At 45.2% G+C, this 19,431-nt stretch overlaps 1 protein-coding gene and 1 non-coding gene across 2 annotated transcripts; both read left to right on the top strand.

Annotated features, from left to right (window-relative positions):
• Positions 1-89: 89 nt before the first annotated feature.
• On the top strand, positions 90-19,257 carry PTCD3 (pentatricopeptide repeat domain 3). The gene is made up of 24 exons (XM_040556420.1): positions 90-186; positions 1,385-1,431; positions 2,453-2,492; positions 3,679-3,724; positions 4,483-4,551; positions 5,697-5,801; positions 6,240-6,363; positions 7,425-7,543; positions 8,304-8,377; positions 8,661-8,748; positions 8,843-8,903; positions 9,189-9,271; positions 9,932-10,076; positions 11,075-11,125; positions 11,961-12,044; positions 12,621-12,649; positions 13,183-13,286; positions 14,478-14,556; positions 14,648-14,738; positions 15,141-15,226; positions 15,856-16,004; positions 16,431-16,472; positions 17,802-17,960; positions 18,661-19,257. Exons 1-24 carry the CDS (start codon positions 116-118, stop codon positions 18,728-18,730), a joined length of 2,016 nt encoding a protein of 671 aa, XP_040412354.1. The 5' UTR covers positions 90-115; the 3' UTR covers positions 18,731-19,257.
• LOC121070288 lies at positions 8,980-9,122 on the top strand. The gene has a single exon (XR_005819992.1). It is a non-coding gene; the product is annotated as a small nucleolar RNA SNORD94 (small nucleolar RNA).
• Positions 19,258-19,431: the final 174 nt, after the last annotated feature.

Raw genomic sequence — 19,431 nt, forward strand, 5'->3', positions numbered from 1 at the left:
CCGGGACGTACCACGGCTGAGGGGAGGCGGCGGGGGCAGGGCTGGCGTCCCCTCCCCGCCGGGGCAGTGGTACGGCCCCGCCGCCCAGGAGGCGCTGCGCGGCGTGACGGCCGGCATGGCGGCGGGGCGGCTGGCGGCGGGCTCCTGGCGGCAGGCGGTGGCGCTGAGTAGGCGGAGGGGCTACCGGTAAGGGCGAGCCGCCGGTAAGGGCGAGCCCTCGGCGGGGGGAAAGGGGACGGGGGCGCGGAGCTGTGGGGAAGAAACCCCTGAGGGAAGGGGAGAGTGAGGCGGGAAACGCCGCGCGTGCGCCCTGGGGTGTGTCCGCGCCGCTGGGCTCTGCGCATGCGCGGCCTCGGGGCTGCCCCTGAGGGGGTTTTGGAGGTGTTTTTGTGGGGGGTTTCTGTCAGGTGTTGGGGGCTCCGAGGTTCGTTTTCGTCCCTGGAGGGGGTTTGAGGTGTTCAAGTGGTTCTTCGTGCTGAAAACGGGGCAGCTCGAGTGAAAGGGTCCTGCACCAGCTGTAGTAGGTGCTTGGGGGCCAAATTCTGAGATAAGGGAGTCATAGCCAGTCATATCAATGCGTGAATTGATAAGGAGCAGTTCTAGCTATTCGTGGCGCTTCAAAGCACAAAAACACTGTAACAGTGTCCCCTTTAGGGTCAAGGTCAGCATTAAAGCCCGTTCCCCTGTCAGAATTGCTGTAAGGCTTTAGTGTTGGAACGCTCCATGAGGGGCAGAAAAAGTATCTTAATGTAAGGGTTTTTTACGTTAAAAGCAGAAAAAACCTGAGCAATTGTAAGAAGGCCTTGTGTCCAGCTCTGACCTGGGTGCAAGCACAGCAGGAGCAAGTTCATGTGAATCTGTCTTCTACAGCCGTGGGTATATGAGTGAGCTCTGCAACCCTGTAGCAGCGGGGCAGCTGGAAGTAAATGGGTCTGCTTTCACTACATCCCATCTCGTGGTATTCCACTTGCATAAACACACCATACCTGTCTAAAGTACTTAGGGAAAGGTCATGCTTTTAGCTGGGCCCCACCTCTAAAACATAGATTGGTTTTTCTAATTTACATTCAGGATTTTCTTTCTAAGATGCAGCCATTCATGAAAACTACCCTAAAGCCATGATACCCCCCCCAAAAAAAATCACAACTTATCCAATGCAATTTTATTTCCATACCCTCTCGTCTCCAGAAATTAGGGCCGTAAGAGAAACATCAAATGTGAGTTTTATAGTAGTCATTTGGGGTTACTAACAATACGGCATTTCCAGTTACTTTTTCCTCATTAATGTTTTAATTAATTTTGACTTGCAGTCCAGAATCTCATTAATTTGGTCTTGCTGTATTAGTGTGACTACTATACACTGAAAACTCTGTTTGGTTTGTAGGTGCTCTTCCAGTAGTACAGCTCAGAAGGCTGCTGAAAACATAGAAGGTATGATATTTCAATTACTTTTTTCTTCCCATTTTTTTTTTTTTATTTTCCACACTGTATGCGCTGTCATGAGATAAAGAAGACACTGAATGCCCTCTTTGCCTTTATTGCTTTGTCTTTACCCTCATCTTCGTTGTGAAGAGGTGTCCTGGCTTAATTTGCTTGATTACCCTTACCACCACCCAGCTCTGATCAGAGAGCGTGAACTGAGTTGTGCGCTTCCATCAGCTGTCCAGTTGCTCTCTGAAACAGAATAAAATTGATATTGACAGCATCCAACAGCAAGGAATTTTTCACCTTAATCCTCAGAGTTTTGTTCTCCACATTCTGTACCATATTGCTGCTACAGGCTGTGGGAAGAGGAGTGGACAGCTCATGGAAGAATCGATACAGAGGCAGTGGGAAAAGTGCCTCTGGGGTTTGTAATCAGGACTTCCTGCGTATTCCTTTGTGAATGAGTTTGCTACAGGGCTTTGCTAACTACCTCCAGGTTCTTTTGCTATTGTCTCTTTATCTTCTCTGGGAAAGCTGGGAGGGATGGCTTTGTTCGGCTCTTTATGCTGTCAGTTGGTGTCAGGCTGGAGGAGCTGGAAGTGGGGAGGGCGCTTTGCTGCAGTACTCAGGCAAGCTGGATTGGGGAAGACAAATGGGCAGAGGCAGCAGACTTAAAAGCGGGGGACTGAGAGCAGGAAAGCAAAGGACTGGGGAAGGTTGGAGCTCAAGCTGGAAGGTGCGGGAGAAGGATGGTTGCGGAAATGTGGATGAGTAAGTGGATAGGTCTCTTTGAGGCAAGAAGAAACCTCAGGGCCCTGATCCTGTCTCTGCGCAGGACTGCTGATCTGCCTGCCAGCCGTTTCTGTTACCACTGCAATAAATTGTGGCCTATGCCAATCTGTGGTTTTGAAGACTTTGCTGAAATCTTTTCAGCTATATTAGCTCAAATCATCAATTCTGATTAGGCCAGGGTTTTCTCTGGACACCTGTTAGCTTTTAATAATAACTTTAGTATTGTTTCTCATAGTTACTCAAGAAGAAATTGTGCTTCCACGAAGGAAAACCTGGTGAGTGTTTACTGTTGGAATATCTCTTGGCTTGCAAAAAAAAATATTGCTAGACAGCTGAATGTAACCTGTCTGTGAATGAGAATGGAACATGGCTGTACCAAAACCAGTCTTGCATTGCTGCCTGCTACAAGAGATTTTGTTTTTTCCTCTAGGAAAAAACATGCTGTTTGTCTTGGTTGTGATTAGTACTTCACTTGAATGTGTACAACAAAGATGAAAAGGAAAAATGGGGTTGCTGTAATCTTAGATTTAATGCTCCAGGAGGGACAGTTGCTGCTGACTGGAAGCTCTGGGAATATTCCTAACTCTTCCCCTTAGTGCAGAGTATGCACAGTCTGTTTCTGCCCTCTCTTTCAAAAAACATGATAAGAATTGTAAGCACAGTTCAGTTACTTTGCAAAAGATTGCATTTGCTAGAAATCTGCAAAATCAATTTAATTTGGCTGCCTGCATGTAGGAATGTTTCTTTCAGCAAAACAAACATGGCCATTGATAGCATGCTGAATAAAATGCTGTTTAGAAATGCTACAGCTGAACAAAATCTATTTTGTTGTGATTCTCCTAGTACTCTAAAGCGGTTAAGCTGAAATTGCACGACTGTACCACAAAAAATAAATTGATAGCTAACTGACGTCTGTATGCAAACCCCAAACAAGACCACATTCACCTAAACACTGTTAGTGGCCTTTTCTTTGTGTGCTTGAAACACAACCAGTCCTAAGGATCAACAGACAGAGGAGTTGCAAGCAGTATAGGTTGTTTTGTTGCTTTTGTTTCCCTCCCAAGATTCCTCTTAGGGAGAAGGCCTCGTGTATCCTGTCCCTCAGAGCTGGGGTAGCCCTAAGGGGCTCTGAGAGGAGCTTTCCAGAGAATTTTTTCTGTCCCTTCCCTGTGTTTTCTCTTTCATAATGTATAGTGAGGTAACTGGTGGTAGCAGGAAATACACAATTTTTTCTGGTTTTCCTCAAAGTCTTGCCTTTTCCCCGTAGTTCCAGGAGCGTGTCTGTTTTTGCATTTAAATTTTCTCTCTCTTGAGGAAAGTGCTGTTTGCTAAGTGAAGCAAACCCACTATTTTCTAGAACTGAAAATCCTTACGGGCTGCGATAATCCTTTGCTTATTCTGTAATACGTAGCACTAAAAATCTGCAACCCAGCATTAATCAAAGCTTCTTTTTACGTTTAGGGATAAACTAGCAGTTCTCCAAACATTGGCTTCTACTGTGAACAGGGTAAGTAGCTTTGTTACGATCACGGATACAGGTCAGACAGTTCATCCTCTCGCGTGCTGGCCTGTCACTCTCGAGGCTTTTAATTCTGCCTTGGCCAGAAATGAAAGACAGGATTTTTGCATTTGGTTTTTACAGGGTCTTCTCTTCTGCTCAGCACTTCTTGCTGTGTCCTTAAAGTCGCCTTCTAGTGTAAAGAGAGCTGTAACTTATCATAGTTAAAAATATTACAGGAAAGGCTTTAATATTTTGATAAGGCTTTTGCTAAAATCGAGAGCAAGTTCTCTTACCAGTTTAGCTTTCCAGTCCACTCTGCCTCTTGCCCATCTCAGTCTAGAACATAAACCTTCCAAAGAGCAATTGGTGTCTACTCCTGCTGGGCAACAGTTAAGACTGTGATGCATTTCTTTAACACTGTCTGGAACTCTGGAAATTGAATCTGATCCTGCAAGTCCCTCAGATCTCCTGAGGCGATTAAGGCTGGGGATCCTACTTGCTCTAAGGTCGCTGCTTGTCATACACCAGTAAGGCCCCTGGTCGCTGTGTTAGCCTGCATGTAGATTCATAACAGAAACGCCTTTTAAACAGTTCCCAAACAGCCTAATCCATTTTGTACAAGTGGAGTTCTTGTAAAATGCAGATCAAGTGGTTATGATGGAACTGTTCATCGTGCCTTCTGTCCCTTGAAGCCGTGTGATACATCACAGCATGCCTGCGTACATAACTGAAAGCGTTTCAGTCCTGGGTTCTCCTTTCTACAGGATCCTACTGCTGCTCATTATATGTTCCAGGATGACCCTTTCCTTATGCCAAGAAATTCAGCTAATGCTGTGAGTATTTCCTCTGAAATCCTTGAAAGTTTCTTCCTCCTTTGCCCTAGGAGAGTGTTACCTATTTGAAGTCTTGTTTTAATCACAGAAGAAAATGAAATATCGGAGTTCTTTTTGGAATTCCTGTTCTTCTTTCCCCTCTGTGTATGTCTGAACACGTAGTGACTGTAATGTTTTTCTAGACAAAGCTACCCTGCCTAAACAAAGTTACTTTTTTTTTCCCCTGCAGTGTAGGGACCTTCTGTCTGCCACAGCTCTGTTAACATTCCTGAATAAGTGGTATTGCAAGTGTTGAGGTTTTGTGCTTATGGTTTATTTCAATTTGAATTATATGTGAAATAAAACATGTATGGTTACTAGTGTGCCTGTTACTGCATGCGATTAATTAGTTGTTGTGGCCAGCTGCCAGGAATTTTATTCACAGAACAACTATTCGGTAACATAGGTTTTTGGAAATAGTGATGAGATGATAATAGAAAGGAAGAAGGAAAGGAGTCTGTCCGTGATGTTACCTTTGCCTAAGATTAAAGAGTATGAAGCTGAGGCAGGAGAAAGCAGAACTGAAAATAAGGGCAAGAAGAAAGTGCTGGGCGTGATACTAAGATATGTTTTGGCAAGTCAGTGATAGGACTAGGAGAGGACTTCAGCAGTTCTTTGGCATACCAGCCATGTAGTGAGGCCAGAGGAAGGTGAAGAAGGAGGCTTTCAAATGTCCAAAGTTTTGAAAGAAGCAGTGAAGGAGAGGCTGACTTTAGAACTTCAGGAAAGGCTGCAAATGAGAATTGGGTGGTGTCAGTGATGCTCTTGAAAACGAAAGCCAGAGAGAAACTTCATGTCATACCTCTAAAAAGAGAGAAGAGCTTGACCTTGAGGTAGTAATGCAAAGTTCAGATGCATTTGATACAGAACTTCATCCCCTAATACCGTAGAACCGTCTCATTTAAAGAACAGACATCCTTACCTTGGCATAATACCAGAAGATTTATGCAACATGTTGTCCTGTCCTTGTGTTTTTACTAAGAGCTGAAAATATGTGTGTTTAATTTGATCCCGTCAGAACGCTGAGTGTTACAGAAGCTGTTTTTCCTTGCTCTGATCCTTTTAGTTGCGTGTTTGTTCATCAAACTCTTGTTCTTCCTATGCAGCGTCTGCTTTCATTATCGAAGGAGTCGGGGAGAAATGCTGCAAAATACATTATTAAGCAATTTCCTCAATATTTTGACAAGATTCTTGCAGAACCTAACGTACCGGTAAGCTTTTTGCATTTCATTTCCATTATATTTGTGCTCTGTCAGGTAGTGAAATCAACTGTTAGACTGGGCAGAAACTAATGTAAAAAGATAATGTTGATAACTGGTTTGCAGACAGCTATGGAAGAAATGCTGTGTTTTCAGTGTTTTCCAAGTGAAACTACAGTAGATTCAACATCACGCAGGTTTTTCAGATAAAAGTAAGGAAAGAAATGCTGTGTAGATGTTGACTTCTGTGTAGGAAGGTGGGAGGTGAGGATGTGTGGTCCTTCATCACCACAAGGGCTGCTGCTGTTGGGCTGGGAGAGCCTAATAAGGGCTCTTAGCCAATGAAAGATTATCAAAGCAGTGTAGTGGGTGAAGAATTAAACGTACTTGGTTAGTGTTTTAACTATGAGAAGGTTTGAGCATGAGCTTAACTTGTCTCTGTGCTTTCAGTGCTTGATGCCCGTGACTCTCACACCTCAGCTTGAAGGAGTGAACGAGGAAGCTCTAAGAGAGCGCATCAACCTCAGGATGGTGAAAGCCTCCGTGGACCTGTTCGATCAGCTCCTGCAAGCAGGTGTGTGGCTTCCTGCCACGTTCTGAGCTGGAGCTCTACTTAAGTTGTTGAAAAAGTGTTCTAGTAGTTGGCACAGGTTAACACAAGTTAGTCACATTCTGTTGGAACTGTAGAGGTAACTGCTTCATGTGTTCACATTCATCTTGTCTGCTTGAATTTGGCTCTCAGGGAGCGTAGTTTAACCCATGCATAATGACAGAACTCCCTGCTGCTTGGTGTAACTACATCCAGAGCGTGTGTGGAGACCTAAGCTTCATATGGAGGCAGTTTTCATGGCCATGTTGCTAATTTTTTTTGTGACTGTCTTTGGTCTGGTGAACTGGTTCTCCAGAATTATTAGGCCCTCCCTATCCACGGCTTGTCTGATGTCGCTTTGGTGACACAGAGAACAAGGAGTTTCCTGACCAAGAGACAGATGATACAAGGTGGTACTAAGCTCTGTACTGCTATGGTGCGCTGGTACAGCATACCAGCTGAGTGCCCTGTCTGTGCCCCACCCACAGTTAATGAGTCTTTCTTGGTTCCTCCTTACTCTGGATCTTACCTCTGTCGTGGGCAAACGAGAAGGAAGCAGTAGAAAACAAACTGCCACAGCCTCTGAAGGAGGAAAACTTACTGGGAAGGTGAGACCTTCCCATACCCGCTGACAGATGGAAAAGAAGATTCCATCAAATCACTCTTTTGTTGGTTTTAAATCTGTTTCATAAGAAATGTATCCTTGGAGTAGTTGTGAAAAGCACTTTCCGGTTGCAGTGTTGTTTGTGCCTGTGCTGATTCACAGTTTCGGCTGCCAGCTGCGACTCCGTTCTCCCACTTGGTCAGGAAAGCTCTACTCTTTCTGTGGCATTAATAGAAAAACGGATATGCCTGTTTACTTAAAATCATCTTCTGCTATAAGTGGTTCCAAGGAAATTTTAATTTCATACCTCAGTTTTACAGACTCGCTAGAGAACATCTATGTCAGAAGAGAACCAAGTGGTGTTCAAAGGTGCTCTGATAGGGCTGTACATTGAATAGTGTGATTTTTCACACTCTCTGCTGTACATCGTTATTTCCTGTAGGTACCCATGTATCTCTGGAGACCACAAACAGCCTTTTAGATTTGTTATGCTTCTACGGAGATGGAGAATCTGCTCAGGAAGAACAACATGCAGAGAAAGAGGATTTGGAAGAATCGGGGGTATGAAAAACATGTTGAGTTCTATTTATTTCTCTTCGTAAGTTGTTAGAGTGTATGGAGGTGATGTCGAGATTTTTGTACTGTGATTCCCTAACAGGAAGATGGCGTGAGGTGGGTCAGATGCAGTCAACATTCCCTAGAAGTACAGTAGCTATAAAAATCCTGTGTCTGACCTAGTAGCAAAAGTAGTTTCCATAAAGATGAACTTCGCAGCCAGAACCTTGCATCAGCTTAGTTCTGCTGACCTGTGTTTAAGTACATTTTTCCCACTGCCAGCTTTGGTTTTGTAGCTCACCTCCAGTGACAGCTTCTAGTACATCTAACATAGATGAGCATGGCCATTTTATTCCAGCCCAAACCCTAAAATCTGGGTTTTAGTGAAGTTGAGAGCTCAGAGTATCGGGTCACTGGATCAGCAGGAAATGTGTTACACACGACCTGTCCTTGGGGGGTTGAGGGAGAAAGGGTTTTATACGTGATGTGATACAGTCTAAGTATTTCCAACAGTTCCACAAATTATATATAATTTGCCTCATCAGTATGTTTAGTAACATAAACAGGATTCTTGATTTAACTAGTTTCCCAAACATTATAATGCAAATCATTTTAATGTAACTCATTTAAAAAAAAAAACAACAGCAGCTTTGGTAGCTTATAAATTGCTACTGAACTTCTGCGTTGTTACCAAAACATATTGTTTGATGTTTATTGATAACTTTGAATTCTGAGAAACTAATTTCTGCAAAAAAAATCTCTTCAGGTGAATGCTTCAGAGCAGAAAACTCCAAAGAGACCACTCCAAAGAGGTCCACGCTCGTCTGGCTCTAGATGGAGGTATAGAAAATGTTGCTGATATTCTTGCATTCAGTTCACTGTGCATTTTTATTGTTATAAAACTGACTTAAAGCCCATACTTGCAGGCATTACTTGTTAAATACAGCTCCTTTAAAAGTGCTGGTGGAGGTCTAGTAAGTGATTGTAGAATAGCTCAAAGGATGAGGACTAATATGTCAGCCCCTAGAAGTACAGCCCGTAATTTTGTTTTGTATTTCAAATTGTTTTCATAAAGGTATCTTACATTGAGTTCTTTAACATCCAGCTTGTTTGTGGATTCTAGGGAGAACAACAATGCTGAAAGGATATTTAAGATAATGCCAGAGAGGAATGCACACTCCTATTGCACAATGATCCGTGGGATGGTCAAGGTAAAGTCACCTTTCAGTGCTGAGAGGTGTTTTTTAACTTTCTGAAGTCTCACACAGATGGTTTATCTTCTTTGTTTATTGTTTTTTTTTCCAGCATGGGGCTTCTGCTAAAGCTTACGACATGTACACAGACTTGCTGAATGAAAGGCACAAGGGTAAGTGCCTGCTTCTTTTGGTTTATGGTCTTCGGAGTAGCAGAAATGAGTTGTTGGGTATGTGAATATTTCTTTCATGGCAATGATGATTGGCGCAGGGGTACGGACCTCAGCTAGATCATGGGAGCTGAATGCAAACTCTTTATTTCAGTGCAACTGGCGTGTGGCCGGCTCACTGGAAACAGATTTGCATGAGAACTTCGCCAGAAACTGAGCCATGTTGTAACAAACTGTTCTCTTTAGACTACAGTTGTCAGTTAAAGTGAATTATCTTACGTTTTTCAGCTGATGTGCACACGTTCAATGCATTGATCGCAGCAGTCCCATTTCTGAAGGACAGGTCCCCAGAAAGATGGGAATTAGTCAAGGTAAGGAGGTAGAGAGGAAGAGGTCGGAGCGTGGGGGCTGGCTCTGCATTATTGGTACAAGTTTGCAGTTGTTACGAAGCTCATTTTTAGCATCGGTTTTGTAAGATACTAATATCTGCTGCAAAGGAATGATGCTAGTTTAAGCATGCAAACTAACTGTGAAGGAGTGAAAAACGTACAAAACCCAAGCTTGTCCTTGCAGAACAGTTCTGCCTTCTGAGAACTTACTGATCCGAGAGCTGCCAAGCCAGAAAGTAATTGGGGAAATTATGATGGGAGATAATTTAAAAACTCCTCTCTGAATTGCAATGCATAGTGTTATGATGGAAATGGAATTCTGGGGGGTAACATTAGAGGTTCCAGTTCTAATGACGTAACAGTGGTAAGGAAGGTTAGTAAGGAAACTTAACAGTTTCCGTGATACTCTGGACACAAACCTCCAAGATCAAATGTGATGCAACTTTGTAGTCTCGTTTCTCCTTGAAATTAATTAAAGATTAGATAGCACTTCCTTAATAAATGATCAGTTGAGGCAGTGTTGTTCACTTGCAGGGTGTGAGAAGGATTAGGCTGGTGAAATGCATCTGTATCTGCTTAAAAGTGGAACTGTGATGTGTGATGTATGAAACCCTGAGGATTTGTGTTTTGTCGTCTTTGAAGGTCTTCTTGAATCACATGGTGCAGCAGGAAGTGCAGCCAAACGTGCTAACGTTTAATGCTGTGCTGAAGACTCTGAGGCGGTGTGGTGGCATAGGCAGAAGTGTGGCTATATCAGTAATAAAGGAGATGGAAGCGCTTGAAATTGGTAAGAGAACCAGAACGTCACCTCCAGAATAGCTGGCTTAAGAGCTCAGCATTTCCAGCTGTAGGGAAAAAGTTTAAGGCCAGTGGAAAAAAGTATTTCTCACTGTGTTCTTGATTTTGCTGTTTGTTTCCTTTTGCAAGAGAACTGAGACAGAAAAAGGTGTAACTTTTGAGTTGTGGCCTGCAGACTTTAAATTGAATTGTTGTCCAGAGTCTCTGTTCTCTATTGATTACTAATTACAACATCGTGGGTGCATTTAGCACTTGGGACAAGTAATGAAGCATTTTGGTGTTACAGTCCCTTAGTTGAGGAGCATGTTTGTCATTACTTTGTTAGCTGTAGTTACATCTAGCTGCTCGAGGACAGGTGTGTTTATGCAGTGGGAAGTAGGTCCTAGCCCACGCGCTATTTCTCAGCTGTGTCCTTACTGCAGTATTATTGCAGAAATAGTAAATAATATAAATATACTCACAGCAGTCAGCTGAGTCTGTTAGGTTTCCTAGGGATCAAGGAGTAAATTTGACGAGCCACCCAAGCTGTTTGAGGTCTGTGTATCTACATCTGTGCAGAAGAAAAGCTTTTGATGTAGATGATGTTCTGGTGATGCCAAGTCAACTTCTTAAAAAGCAGGGAATATCTGCACAGCTGATGTGATGCGTTGTAGAGTTCACTTTACCCTGGTAACATGCCCGCTGATACAGTAGAGAGATGCTAGCGAATGGAAAACTAGGTCTGGAATATTGCTGCTGTTAATTTAGAGCAGGGAAGCCTGGCTGCTTGTCCTGCAGCAACGTGATGCACCAGCTGACAGTCCACCCTCAGATAACGTTTCTCAGAGTTGTAACGTGTGTGGGTGAGGGCTGGTCCAGCATTAGGGTGGAAAGGGAGAGCGATGATAGAGCGAATTCTGCATGACTGGAAGGCGTGGAGACTGAGTTAGCTTGGGCATAAAGCTCAGCCAAGAATACCAAAGTAACCTCAATGTTTTTTCTTTTCAGAGCCTAGCCTCGCAACGTATGAACATCTTCTCTCTATTTTTTATAGAGCTGGTAGGTGCAGTATCAGCTTGTCTGTGAGTGTGTCCTGTCTTAACACCTGCTTTAAATGCTTTCCAAATGTCATGGATGAAAGCTGTTGATTTAGGACATCAAATACAGCTTATGTGCGCAGTCCCAGTGTCAACTGTTCTGTCTGATTCTACTTGAGTGAAGAAAAAGTTAGAGAGTATCCGAACCTCTTACAGGGAAGAAAGAGTCCTCGTGCTTTGAGAACTGGCAAAACTGGAAAGAAAACCCCTTTCCTTTCCTTTCCATTTGTAGCTTCAAGTCGGTATAGCTAAAGAGCAGATGCTACTCAGTCTCTGTGGAGGCTGGGTCTGAGTGTAACGTGATTATTTTATAGACTGCTTACTCACAGGGAAGAAAACGCACAAGGATTCTGCTTTTCTGAAACAGTTCTGTGCTTTGGAGCTGTCTTGAAATAGTTGTGGTAGAAGGCAGGAGCCCAACTGTTGGAGATCCTTTAGCCACAAATCCTTTGGCATGGCGAGAGAATAGACGCTTGTTTTTGAAATGTATTGCTTTTCCCAGAGCTGCCTTCAAACAAACAAACTTCCTGGCCCGTTGGACTCCTTTCTAGAAAGTACTCGTCTCTGCCTGAGCCTGCCCTGTTTTTCTGTGGAAATGTGGTGATACTAGGGCAATCTGTAGTGCAAATAAAACTGCAGCTCGTGTGGAACGCCACAAATAGGGGTACAGCTAGGAGAATCTTGACACTTGTTCTGAAATTCTGGTGCTTGCTTCCATTTCCATAGTATCTTTGCAAACTCTTTACTAATGGAGCACGTAGTACAACTGTCATATTGCTCGTCTGTTTGTCCCGCAGTTGATCTTGGCCCATCAGGCATCATATCTGAGGTGCTAGAGGACGTTGAAAAGAGGAGTTTCACTGCCCAGGACCCTGATGATGGTATGAACTTCAATATATCTGACAACTTGCATTGCTTAAACATCTCTGAAGAGTTAGCCAGTGGATTTCAAGTACTTCTAGCTGGCTGGAAAGAATGTGTGCAGCTTGCTTTTACCAACCCCTTCTGATACATTTGTATGTTTTTGGGCAGCTCTAGGGTGTACTAAAGAGGTGGGTGACCTGCCTGAACACTTATCTCTGTTGCATAACTAAGGAGGAGGGTGAAATGGCTGACATTCTTTTATTTTTAAACTTGCCCGTTTAACAAATATTGCTGGTTTGGGTCAAATGAGAATGTAGCTTTTGTAAAACCACCCCCATTCAAACAGATCAGCTGCTTAAATCTGAAGTTTGGCTCCAAAAGCCCAGCAGTATAATTGCCCCCAGAACACTGGCTGGCAACCATGGCAGAGTTTCCATGTATACAGTCAGAATCCCTGCTGTGTTGTCAAATTTAGCTACAGATTCAGCTTTCTGATTGAAGATGTCTGATCCGTCCCGTGGGAGGCTGGGTTAATGAGCTACTGTATGTCTCCTTGAAAGCAGGAAACTAACAGTTCATTTTTTCCATTTCAGCCAATTTTTTTGCCACCGCTATGCAAGCGGTAAGTACCTCTTCCCTGCAGTCACAGTTTCTTTGAGCCTTCCAGCTGTTTCAGAATTCCCTGTGAGATTTCCAGCCTGTCTCACAAGATTTAGCTCTCAGCATCTTTCCTTTTTTCACCTGTGTTTGTCACCTCCTGTAACTTTTCTCCGTAATTCTATGTTGTGTTTTTCTTTTTTTTTGCTTGATACTTTCAAAGATGGTAACTTGTATGTCTGATGTGTGCGTCTCTTGATAGAGACAGCTACACAGCTCTTGTCTCCTGTGCCCCGCTTCCTGCTTCTAGTGACCCTGCAGCAGTCAGACAGCCTCTGCAGTTTCAGTTTAGGTGAGAAGGCAGCTCTCGCTTTTGCCCCCTGAGGGAGTTGCTCTTTTTTCTCAACTAAACGCAATGCCTAGGCAGTCACTGCATAGAATTGCTTCCCACTAAAAACTGCCAGCTTATTATTCTTCATATTTCTTGAAAGTGACGATTCTCAGAAGAATGTATTGTGTTACATTTGGTAGCTTTAAAATCTGACTGGTTTATTGCAGTGCTGCGATCTTAAGGATATCAAGCTTGCCTATCGGTTAAATAAGGCAATGGAGACGGGAGATAACTGGAAATTCTTGGACATGGCTCAGTTAAATTCCTACTGGTGAGTGAAGTGCACTTCATGTTTGGTGTCTTGTGTATTGTTGTTGATTTGAATGTAAACTAGAATTCAGACCTCGTGCAGAACGCTGCTTTGTTGCATATCAGCTAGCCATTATGTGTGCAGTTTGGGAATTAGGTGACAAAGTACCTCTTAAGAACAGTGATAGCTTAGGATTTACTTTTGGCTTGTTGCCTTTTCCGAACTGAAAGTGTCTTGGAGCATGAGAAGTCAGATGAATTCATCAGCTCATAAATGTCAGAAGGCTAAATGTGTAAAACAGATCATAGATGATCATCAAACTCTGAAGTCATGCCTCTTTAGTGGTCCCTCGTGTGTTACAAGAAAACTGTTATCCAGCCAAGAGGACAGGGAAGGAACACAAGTCTGTAACCCAGACCCTTCACTGCCTCGGCTTAGCTTAATCCCCCTCCCACAACTCCGTTAACCAGCTGTGTTTTCTACAGCCCTGTTGGCTACTTAACATGGCAATTCAGGAGGTGGCTGTGGTGGATACACCAAGCCAGCATGCACAGCAGGACTAGCGCTCTGCTTGCTGCTGTAGAGAGAGGTTGCAGTGCACCAGGTGTATCTAGGCACCAAACTCAAATAATTTTACCATTTGCCTGTGTAACCAAGGCATCTAGATCATGTTGACCAATGTCATCAACTGCTGCAGTCACTGAATGTAATTAAGCACTTGGGTTAGACTGATTTGAAGGAAAGCATGCTAAGGCATTGCAACTAGAATGCTCCAGTACGTTCATGAAAATAATTACCATCAAAATAAGATGCAGTTTCAGAGGTGGGGTGATTCTTGTGATCTGGCCTCGTTTAGCTTGTAAGTAAATCAAGAAAAAATAATGAAAATTAATTTCAAGTGATTCCTAACCTGAAATTGTATTTGAGAGGGGTTCAGGTACCTCAGACTTGGTGTCAGGCAGAAAGAGTGCATTGTTTAGGGATTTTAAAATGCAGTGGCCCACTTCTAATTCTGCCAATTACCTGCTGTCACCGCAAAGTTCTCCCCCCAAAAATGCTACTGCTTGTTTTAATTGTACTGAGTATTGCAGTCGTACGATGAAGCTTCCGTGGTGTGCAACACAAGTGTAATCAGAGCACCATCGTTTGCTGGCCCTTCTCTGGTTCTGATGGTCTAATTGTTACTGAATCGGCATTTTTTCCTTCCCGTAGGTCAAAATTCTTTTCACTGTTGTGTATGATGGAACAAATCGATGTTGTGTTGAAATGGTACAGAGAAATGCCCCCTTCGGTAAGTGTATCTTACTGTAAGCAGGCTTTCAAGCTTTAGAACGAAGAAGGGGTATGGTTACGGTTCATTGAAGTGATTCTTCCTTCCTCAGCTCTTCTATCCAACTCCTAAAAATATCTTGGACCTCCTTCAAGCGCTGGATGCAGCCAATCACTTGGAAGCGATTCCGTCGGTCTGGGAAGGTCAGTGATAGCCACGTGGTCACTCAGCCAGCTCCTCTGGTAGAGGCCGGAGGAGTGAGCAGTGGGAGAACTTCCCAGCGCTCAGAATAGCCACAGCGAGATGCTTTGTCGTGAGGGACGTTGTTGCTGAGTACGGTGGTGAGATTACATTATTAGAAAAAGTCTGTGCTGTCAGTTCTGCCTCTCAGAGAGAGCGTGGCTGTGCCATATCATGCCATAAAGGTTGGTAACAGTTAAATGTCAGCATCTTGGTAAACTGAATGCTCACCAGATAGCGCCTTAACCAACAGTGCAGGTTTAATTCCGCTTAAATTCTTTGCACCTTAAGCAGGGGAGACAAGCACAGATACGGGCTTTAGCATGTCGAAAATACCCTACTAACTGCGGTCTTTATCTAAACAGATATGAAACTGCTCGGGTTTAATAGGAGACAAGACCTGCTGGAAGAGATTTTGTCTTTGATGAGCAGAGAGCCGCACCCTGAAGAGGTAAGGGAGCCCAGTGAGAAGAGAGTAGGGGCGTATCCTTGTTTCTGTTTGTGACACACAGACTGTATTTGAGCTGTGTTATTGTCCCTGGATATTAGAAATCCCGTTGCTGTGCATATGCTGTTACAAATTCTCAGATCTGTGTGAGCTTGTGCAGGTCTGCTAAGCTCTCCAGATTGTGCTCAACTTGTAGAGAAACCTCAAACTGACACAGAAGAGGATGATCACTTCCATACCAGGGTCTGGAAGAGGAATCCAGCCCAGCAGTGAGGGCTGCCGAGCCAGAGCCTAACACATCTCTAGGGATGGCAGAACTTGGGGATTTTTGCCAAAGATGTCAGTGCAATGACTGGTTTCTCAAGCTGAGGAGGGCTGAAGGCTTTTGCATGCTGCGGAGGTCTCTAAATGCAGCTCTCCCTCCCCAAAAGCTGTTTTGGAGCCTGCCTAGTGGAAGCAATTGTCCTCAGAGAAGAGGGTTTTCTTTTTTTTTTTTTTCTTTTTTTTGCCAGGATTAACTGCTGTTAATTCACAGCATTAAATCACATCGGGACAGGCCTGTAGTGTATGCAGAGGGCGTTGGAGAACGGCATTGAGGAGACGTTGGAATTAACAGCATGATCTTTTCACAGACTCAGCTGGCGTTTGCCAAGTGTGCTGAAGACATCAAAAATGTCCACGAGCAATTCTGGAGGGAGCAGGCCCCGTTGGCGTGGACAGGCAGCGCGCTGGGCCACGTCGCCGTGTTGTTCTCCAGGGTTGGGAGAACGCAGGACGCTTGGTGCGTGTGCGGCTGTCGGGAGCTCTTTGCGGGCTGGTGCTGTAGCTCAAGGCTTAACCACAGAAATCAAACATCAGTGACTGGTTTTCTGTTGTTTAACATGCTTTCTTTGTGCTGGTTTCTTTGAAACAAAGAAGTGACAAGTACCTTTCTGAAGACTTCAAACTTGTCACCAGTCACGCTTCCGATGTTTCATGCAGCGTTTAAGATGTTCTGTGTTAAGGGGTTCAGCGATGTTAGCTGGTGTACGTTGCATCTGTGAGAATACGGCATGGGAACTGTTCCAAACCTGGGGGAACGTCTTCAGGAAACACAGAGCTTGCCTGGGTCTCAGCAAGGGTTTCTCTAAGAGATTCAATACCTGTTTTTTCCCATGTGTGTGGTTTGTTTGTTTGTTTTATTGTTTCTGTTTGTCCTTTTGAACAGGAAGGTGATGGAGCGGTTCCAGCAAGTCAACAGGATTCCCACGTGAGTACGCCTTGGTTCTGACTGGGTGTGCCGAGTCCCCCTTTGGTTGGGACCTTGCGTTTCTGTTACAACCAACAGTAGTGCTCCGTATCTTACTGCCGGAGTGTGTGTGTTTGTCCCTGTGAGCACGGGTGTTTGTTTATCCAGCTGATACGTTCTGAGGCCTTCCTGCCTCCCAGAAAAGGTGAAGATGCAAAGGGAAGTTTGTGGGGTCGATCCTCAAGATGTCGTTGAATGAAGCTGTGGGACGTGGAGAACGGTGTCACTGATTCAGTCTGTGTTGGAAGTCAGTTTAAGCGGCATTCCTGAGAACATCTCATTTCCCATGTGCTCAAAAGAAAAAAAAATCTAATGTGGTGTTAAGCAAGCACTGGTGCTTCAGAGGTGTCTGGATTTCTGAAAACAAGTTCATCAAGTCAGATCCTAAATTTTACATGTCACCCTGTTAAGCTCCAACAGTTAGCTTTTTTTCTAAGGATTTTTGGGGAAAAATTATCTTTTTGAAGAAGCAAACAACTTCTGAGGAATATAATGTGTTTTAGGGAAAAAAAACTGCCTGGTGCTTACATAAATGAACACCTCAGATGTGGCGTTGGAGATGTGTCACGTTCTCTGTGGCCTCCTGCACCCACTGGGGTGTTTGGTACCGAGGGCAGCTGGTAACGGCATTTCTGTTCTGCAGACATCTGCCAGTGTGGCCAGGGAAGATTTGAGGCTGCCAAGCCACCTCAGAGCCCCGTCTCAGTTCGGGGAATAAGGGGAGGAGAAGAATTCTCCTCGTGAAGTTGCGGTGCAGTTGGTGGTTTGTGGCTGCCATGGGTTAGGGATGTGAAAGGAAAGAGTTTCCCCTGCTGTTAGCAAATGGCTCTGAGGGCTCTCCTGGTTGAAATGTCCCTTGCTCCCTGCAGCACGAGCTGCAGACCCTTACTTGTTTCCCTGCTGAGAGGCAAGAAAGGTGTCTCCAGCAACTGCCACAGGCGATGAAGGGGCAGAGCCAGCACTTGGACATGAGGTGGGGCCGGAGGAGCAGAGCGAGTTAGCTAGAGGGGAGGGTTATTTAGGCTGCTGCTAAGGTCGGGTCCCTCTCCTGAGCAGTGAGCTGCTGCCCTCTACTTTGGAGCAAGGAGAAGGCCTGCTTCCTGGAAGGACAGGAGCTCCCAGCACACCGCACTGATGTGGATGAAGGCTGGGGTGGAGTTCCACCACCTCTGGCAGGAGCAGAATTGGGCTGGTTGATCAGAAGAATCCCTCACTTCCTTTCCTGCTGTGAGTTAATGGCCGCCTCGCCTGGGGCCCCATGAGCAGTCACTCTTTCCTTTCCTCTTGCAGCGACTGGGTGATGGATGAGTTCTTGAACTGTGCTAAACAAACCAATTCCCCCGATGAGGCAATTAAGCTGGTAAAGCTGGCAGCGTCCCTCGGTCTGTCTTCAGCACAGAGGCTTAAAAGCAGAGCAGAGAAGGAATTTGAACTCTCTGAAAGTCAGAGGTAAGTTGGACCCTATCCCCACTGCTAAAGGGGTGTAGCAGGTGGGGTGTTAGAGGGGTAATTCCTGTGCAGAGGCTTCTCTTCTGCTGGGGTGGCAGAGAGAACTGGCTTTCAGAATGACGTGCCTTTATATTGGCTGATGGATTCACACCCCAAAAAATAACCCCTCAGGTTTTTGATCCTATCCCACCTGGGAGGAGGTGAAACCCCCCATTTTGGGGTTACCTGTGCCTGCTGCTCAGCTCTGTTATTCCCTTCATTTCCTAGAGTTTTCTCCCAGCTGAGTCTGCCCGCTTCAGACGCTGATTTCAGGCACGTAAAAGCAGGGAAGTGGCACAGGACAGACAGCCCTGCGTGTCCTGCAGGCTCTGAGGCTTGTGGTCAGCCTCCAGCACACCTGGGCAGCCACCACAGCTGGCTGCTGAGCTGACGCAGTCACACTCAGGATGCACCTAGCCTCGAGAGCTGTTCAGCAGGGCCACGTCTGGTCCAAAGGAACAAGTAACCAGGTTTCCTTGGCTCTCTGACTTCTGGGTAACCAAAGTCTGCTTTTCCAAACGGAGAGGGGTGTGCCTGTGGCAAATGCTGCTGGACCTGTCCCTTGCGGATGATAGGCAGCCCATAATGCTCCCTTTGGGGAGGGGGTTACAAAAGGCTACAACAGGGGACCAGTGTTGACCGAAGGGTTTAAAATTTACAGGAAGGCCTTGGAGAGCATCCAGCCGGACAGCGACAGCAGCGATAGCGACAGTGACAGCGACAGCGACTAGCTGTCCCTCCTGCCTTCCCTTTGGGAAATGGGGGAGCAGCACGGCCGTGGTGTTGGGAGGCTCCCACGAGAAGTGAAACCACTGAAGAGGCGGCTTCTGGGAGCTGCCAAGAACTGATTTCTACCCAGTGCTGCAGCACTCCAGCCCCTTCCCACTGGTAACCTCTTGGCAAGAGGACGCTGTCCTCTGCAGAGCAGCTGAGAAGCTGTCCTCTTTCACGGTCTGGGGAAGTTCAAGGTGGGCTGGGCTACCCTGCGGTCCCTTCCACACCTCTCACACAGCTCCTTGAGCAACGCTTTTCCTGGGCCTCCTGTGATGTGAACCTGTGCTGGATTTAATTCCTTTCATGCTAATGTTCATGAATGACTTAAAATGATGTTCACTCTGTACGTAAACACTGTAACACAGCGTTCACCACCTGTGGTGTTTTTCCTCATCCTTTTGGGGACAGGCTTCAGACTGTGGAGACTAAAAAGCTGCTCTGTATAGCTGGAGCTTGCTGCGTCTAATAAATGTCTGACACTAAATACAGCCGTCTTATGATCATCCCTGAGCAAAAGCTGTTGATTACAGCGCTGCTGCTGGTCTGTGAGAGACCACTAGGCGAAGTTTGTACAGAATGCAGCAAAAAAGTTGAGGAGGAGACCAGAAAGACAGACGACTGCTGTTCTCTGCTGTGCAGTTAGCCAGCCCTCATGGCA

Source organism: Cygnus olor, chromosome 4 (assembly GCF_009769625.2).
Source record: "Cygnus olor isolate bCygOlo1 chromosome 4, bCygOlo1.pri.v2, whole genome shotgun sequence".
Taxonomy (NCBI): Eukaryota; Metazoa; Chordata; class Aves; order Anseriformes; family Anatidae; genus Cygnus; species Cygnus olor.

Coding starts and splice junctions, on each gene's coding strand:
- PTCD3 (XM_040556420.1), top strand. CDS start 116: ATGGCGGCGGGGCGGCTGGCGGCGGGCTCCTGGCGGCAGGCGGTGGCG. Junction 8,904..9,188: donor GCTGAATGAAAGGCACAAGG/GTAAGTGCCTGC, acceptor TACGTTTTTCAG/CTGATGTGCACACGTTCAAT. Junction 10,077..11,074: donor GATGGAAGCGCTTGAAATTG/GTAAGAGAACCA, acceptor TTTTCTTTTCAG/AGCCTAGCCTCGCAACGTAT.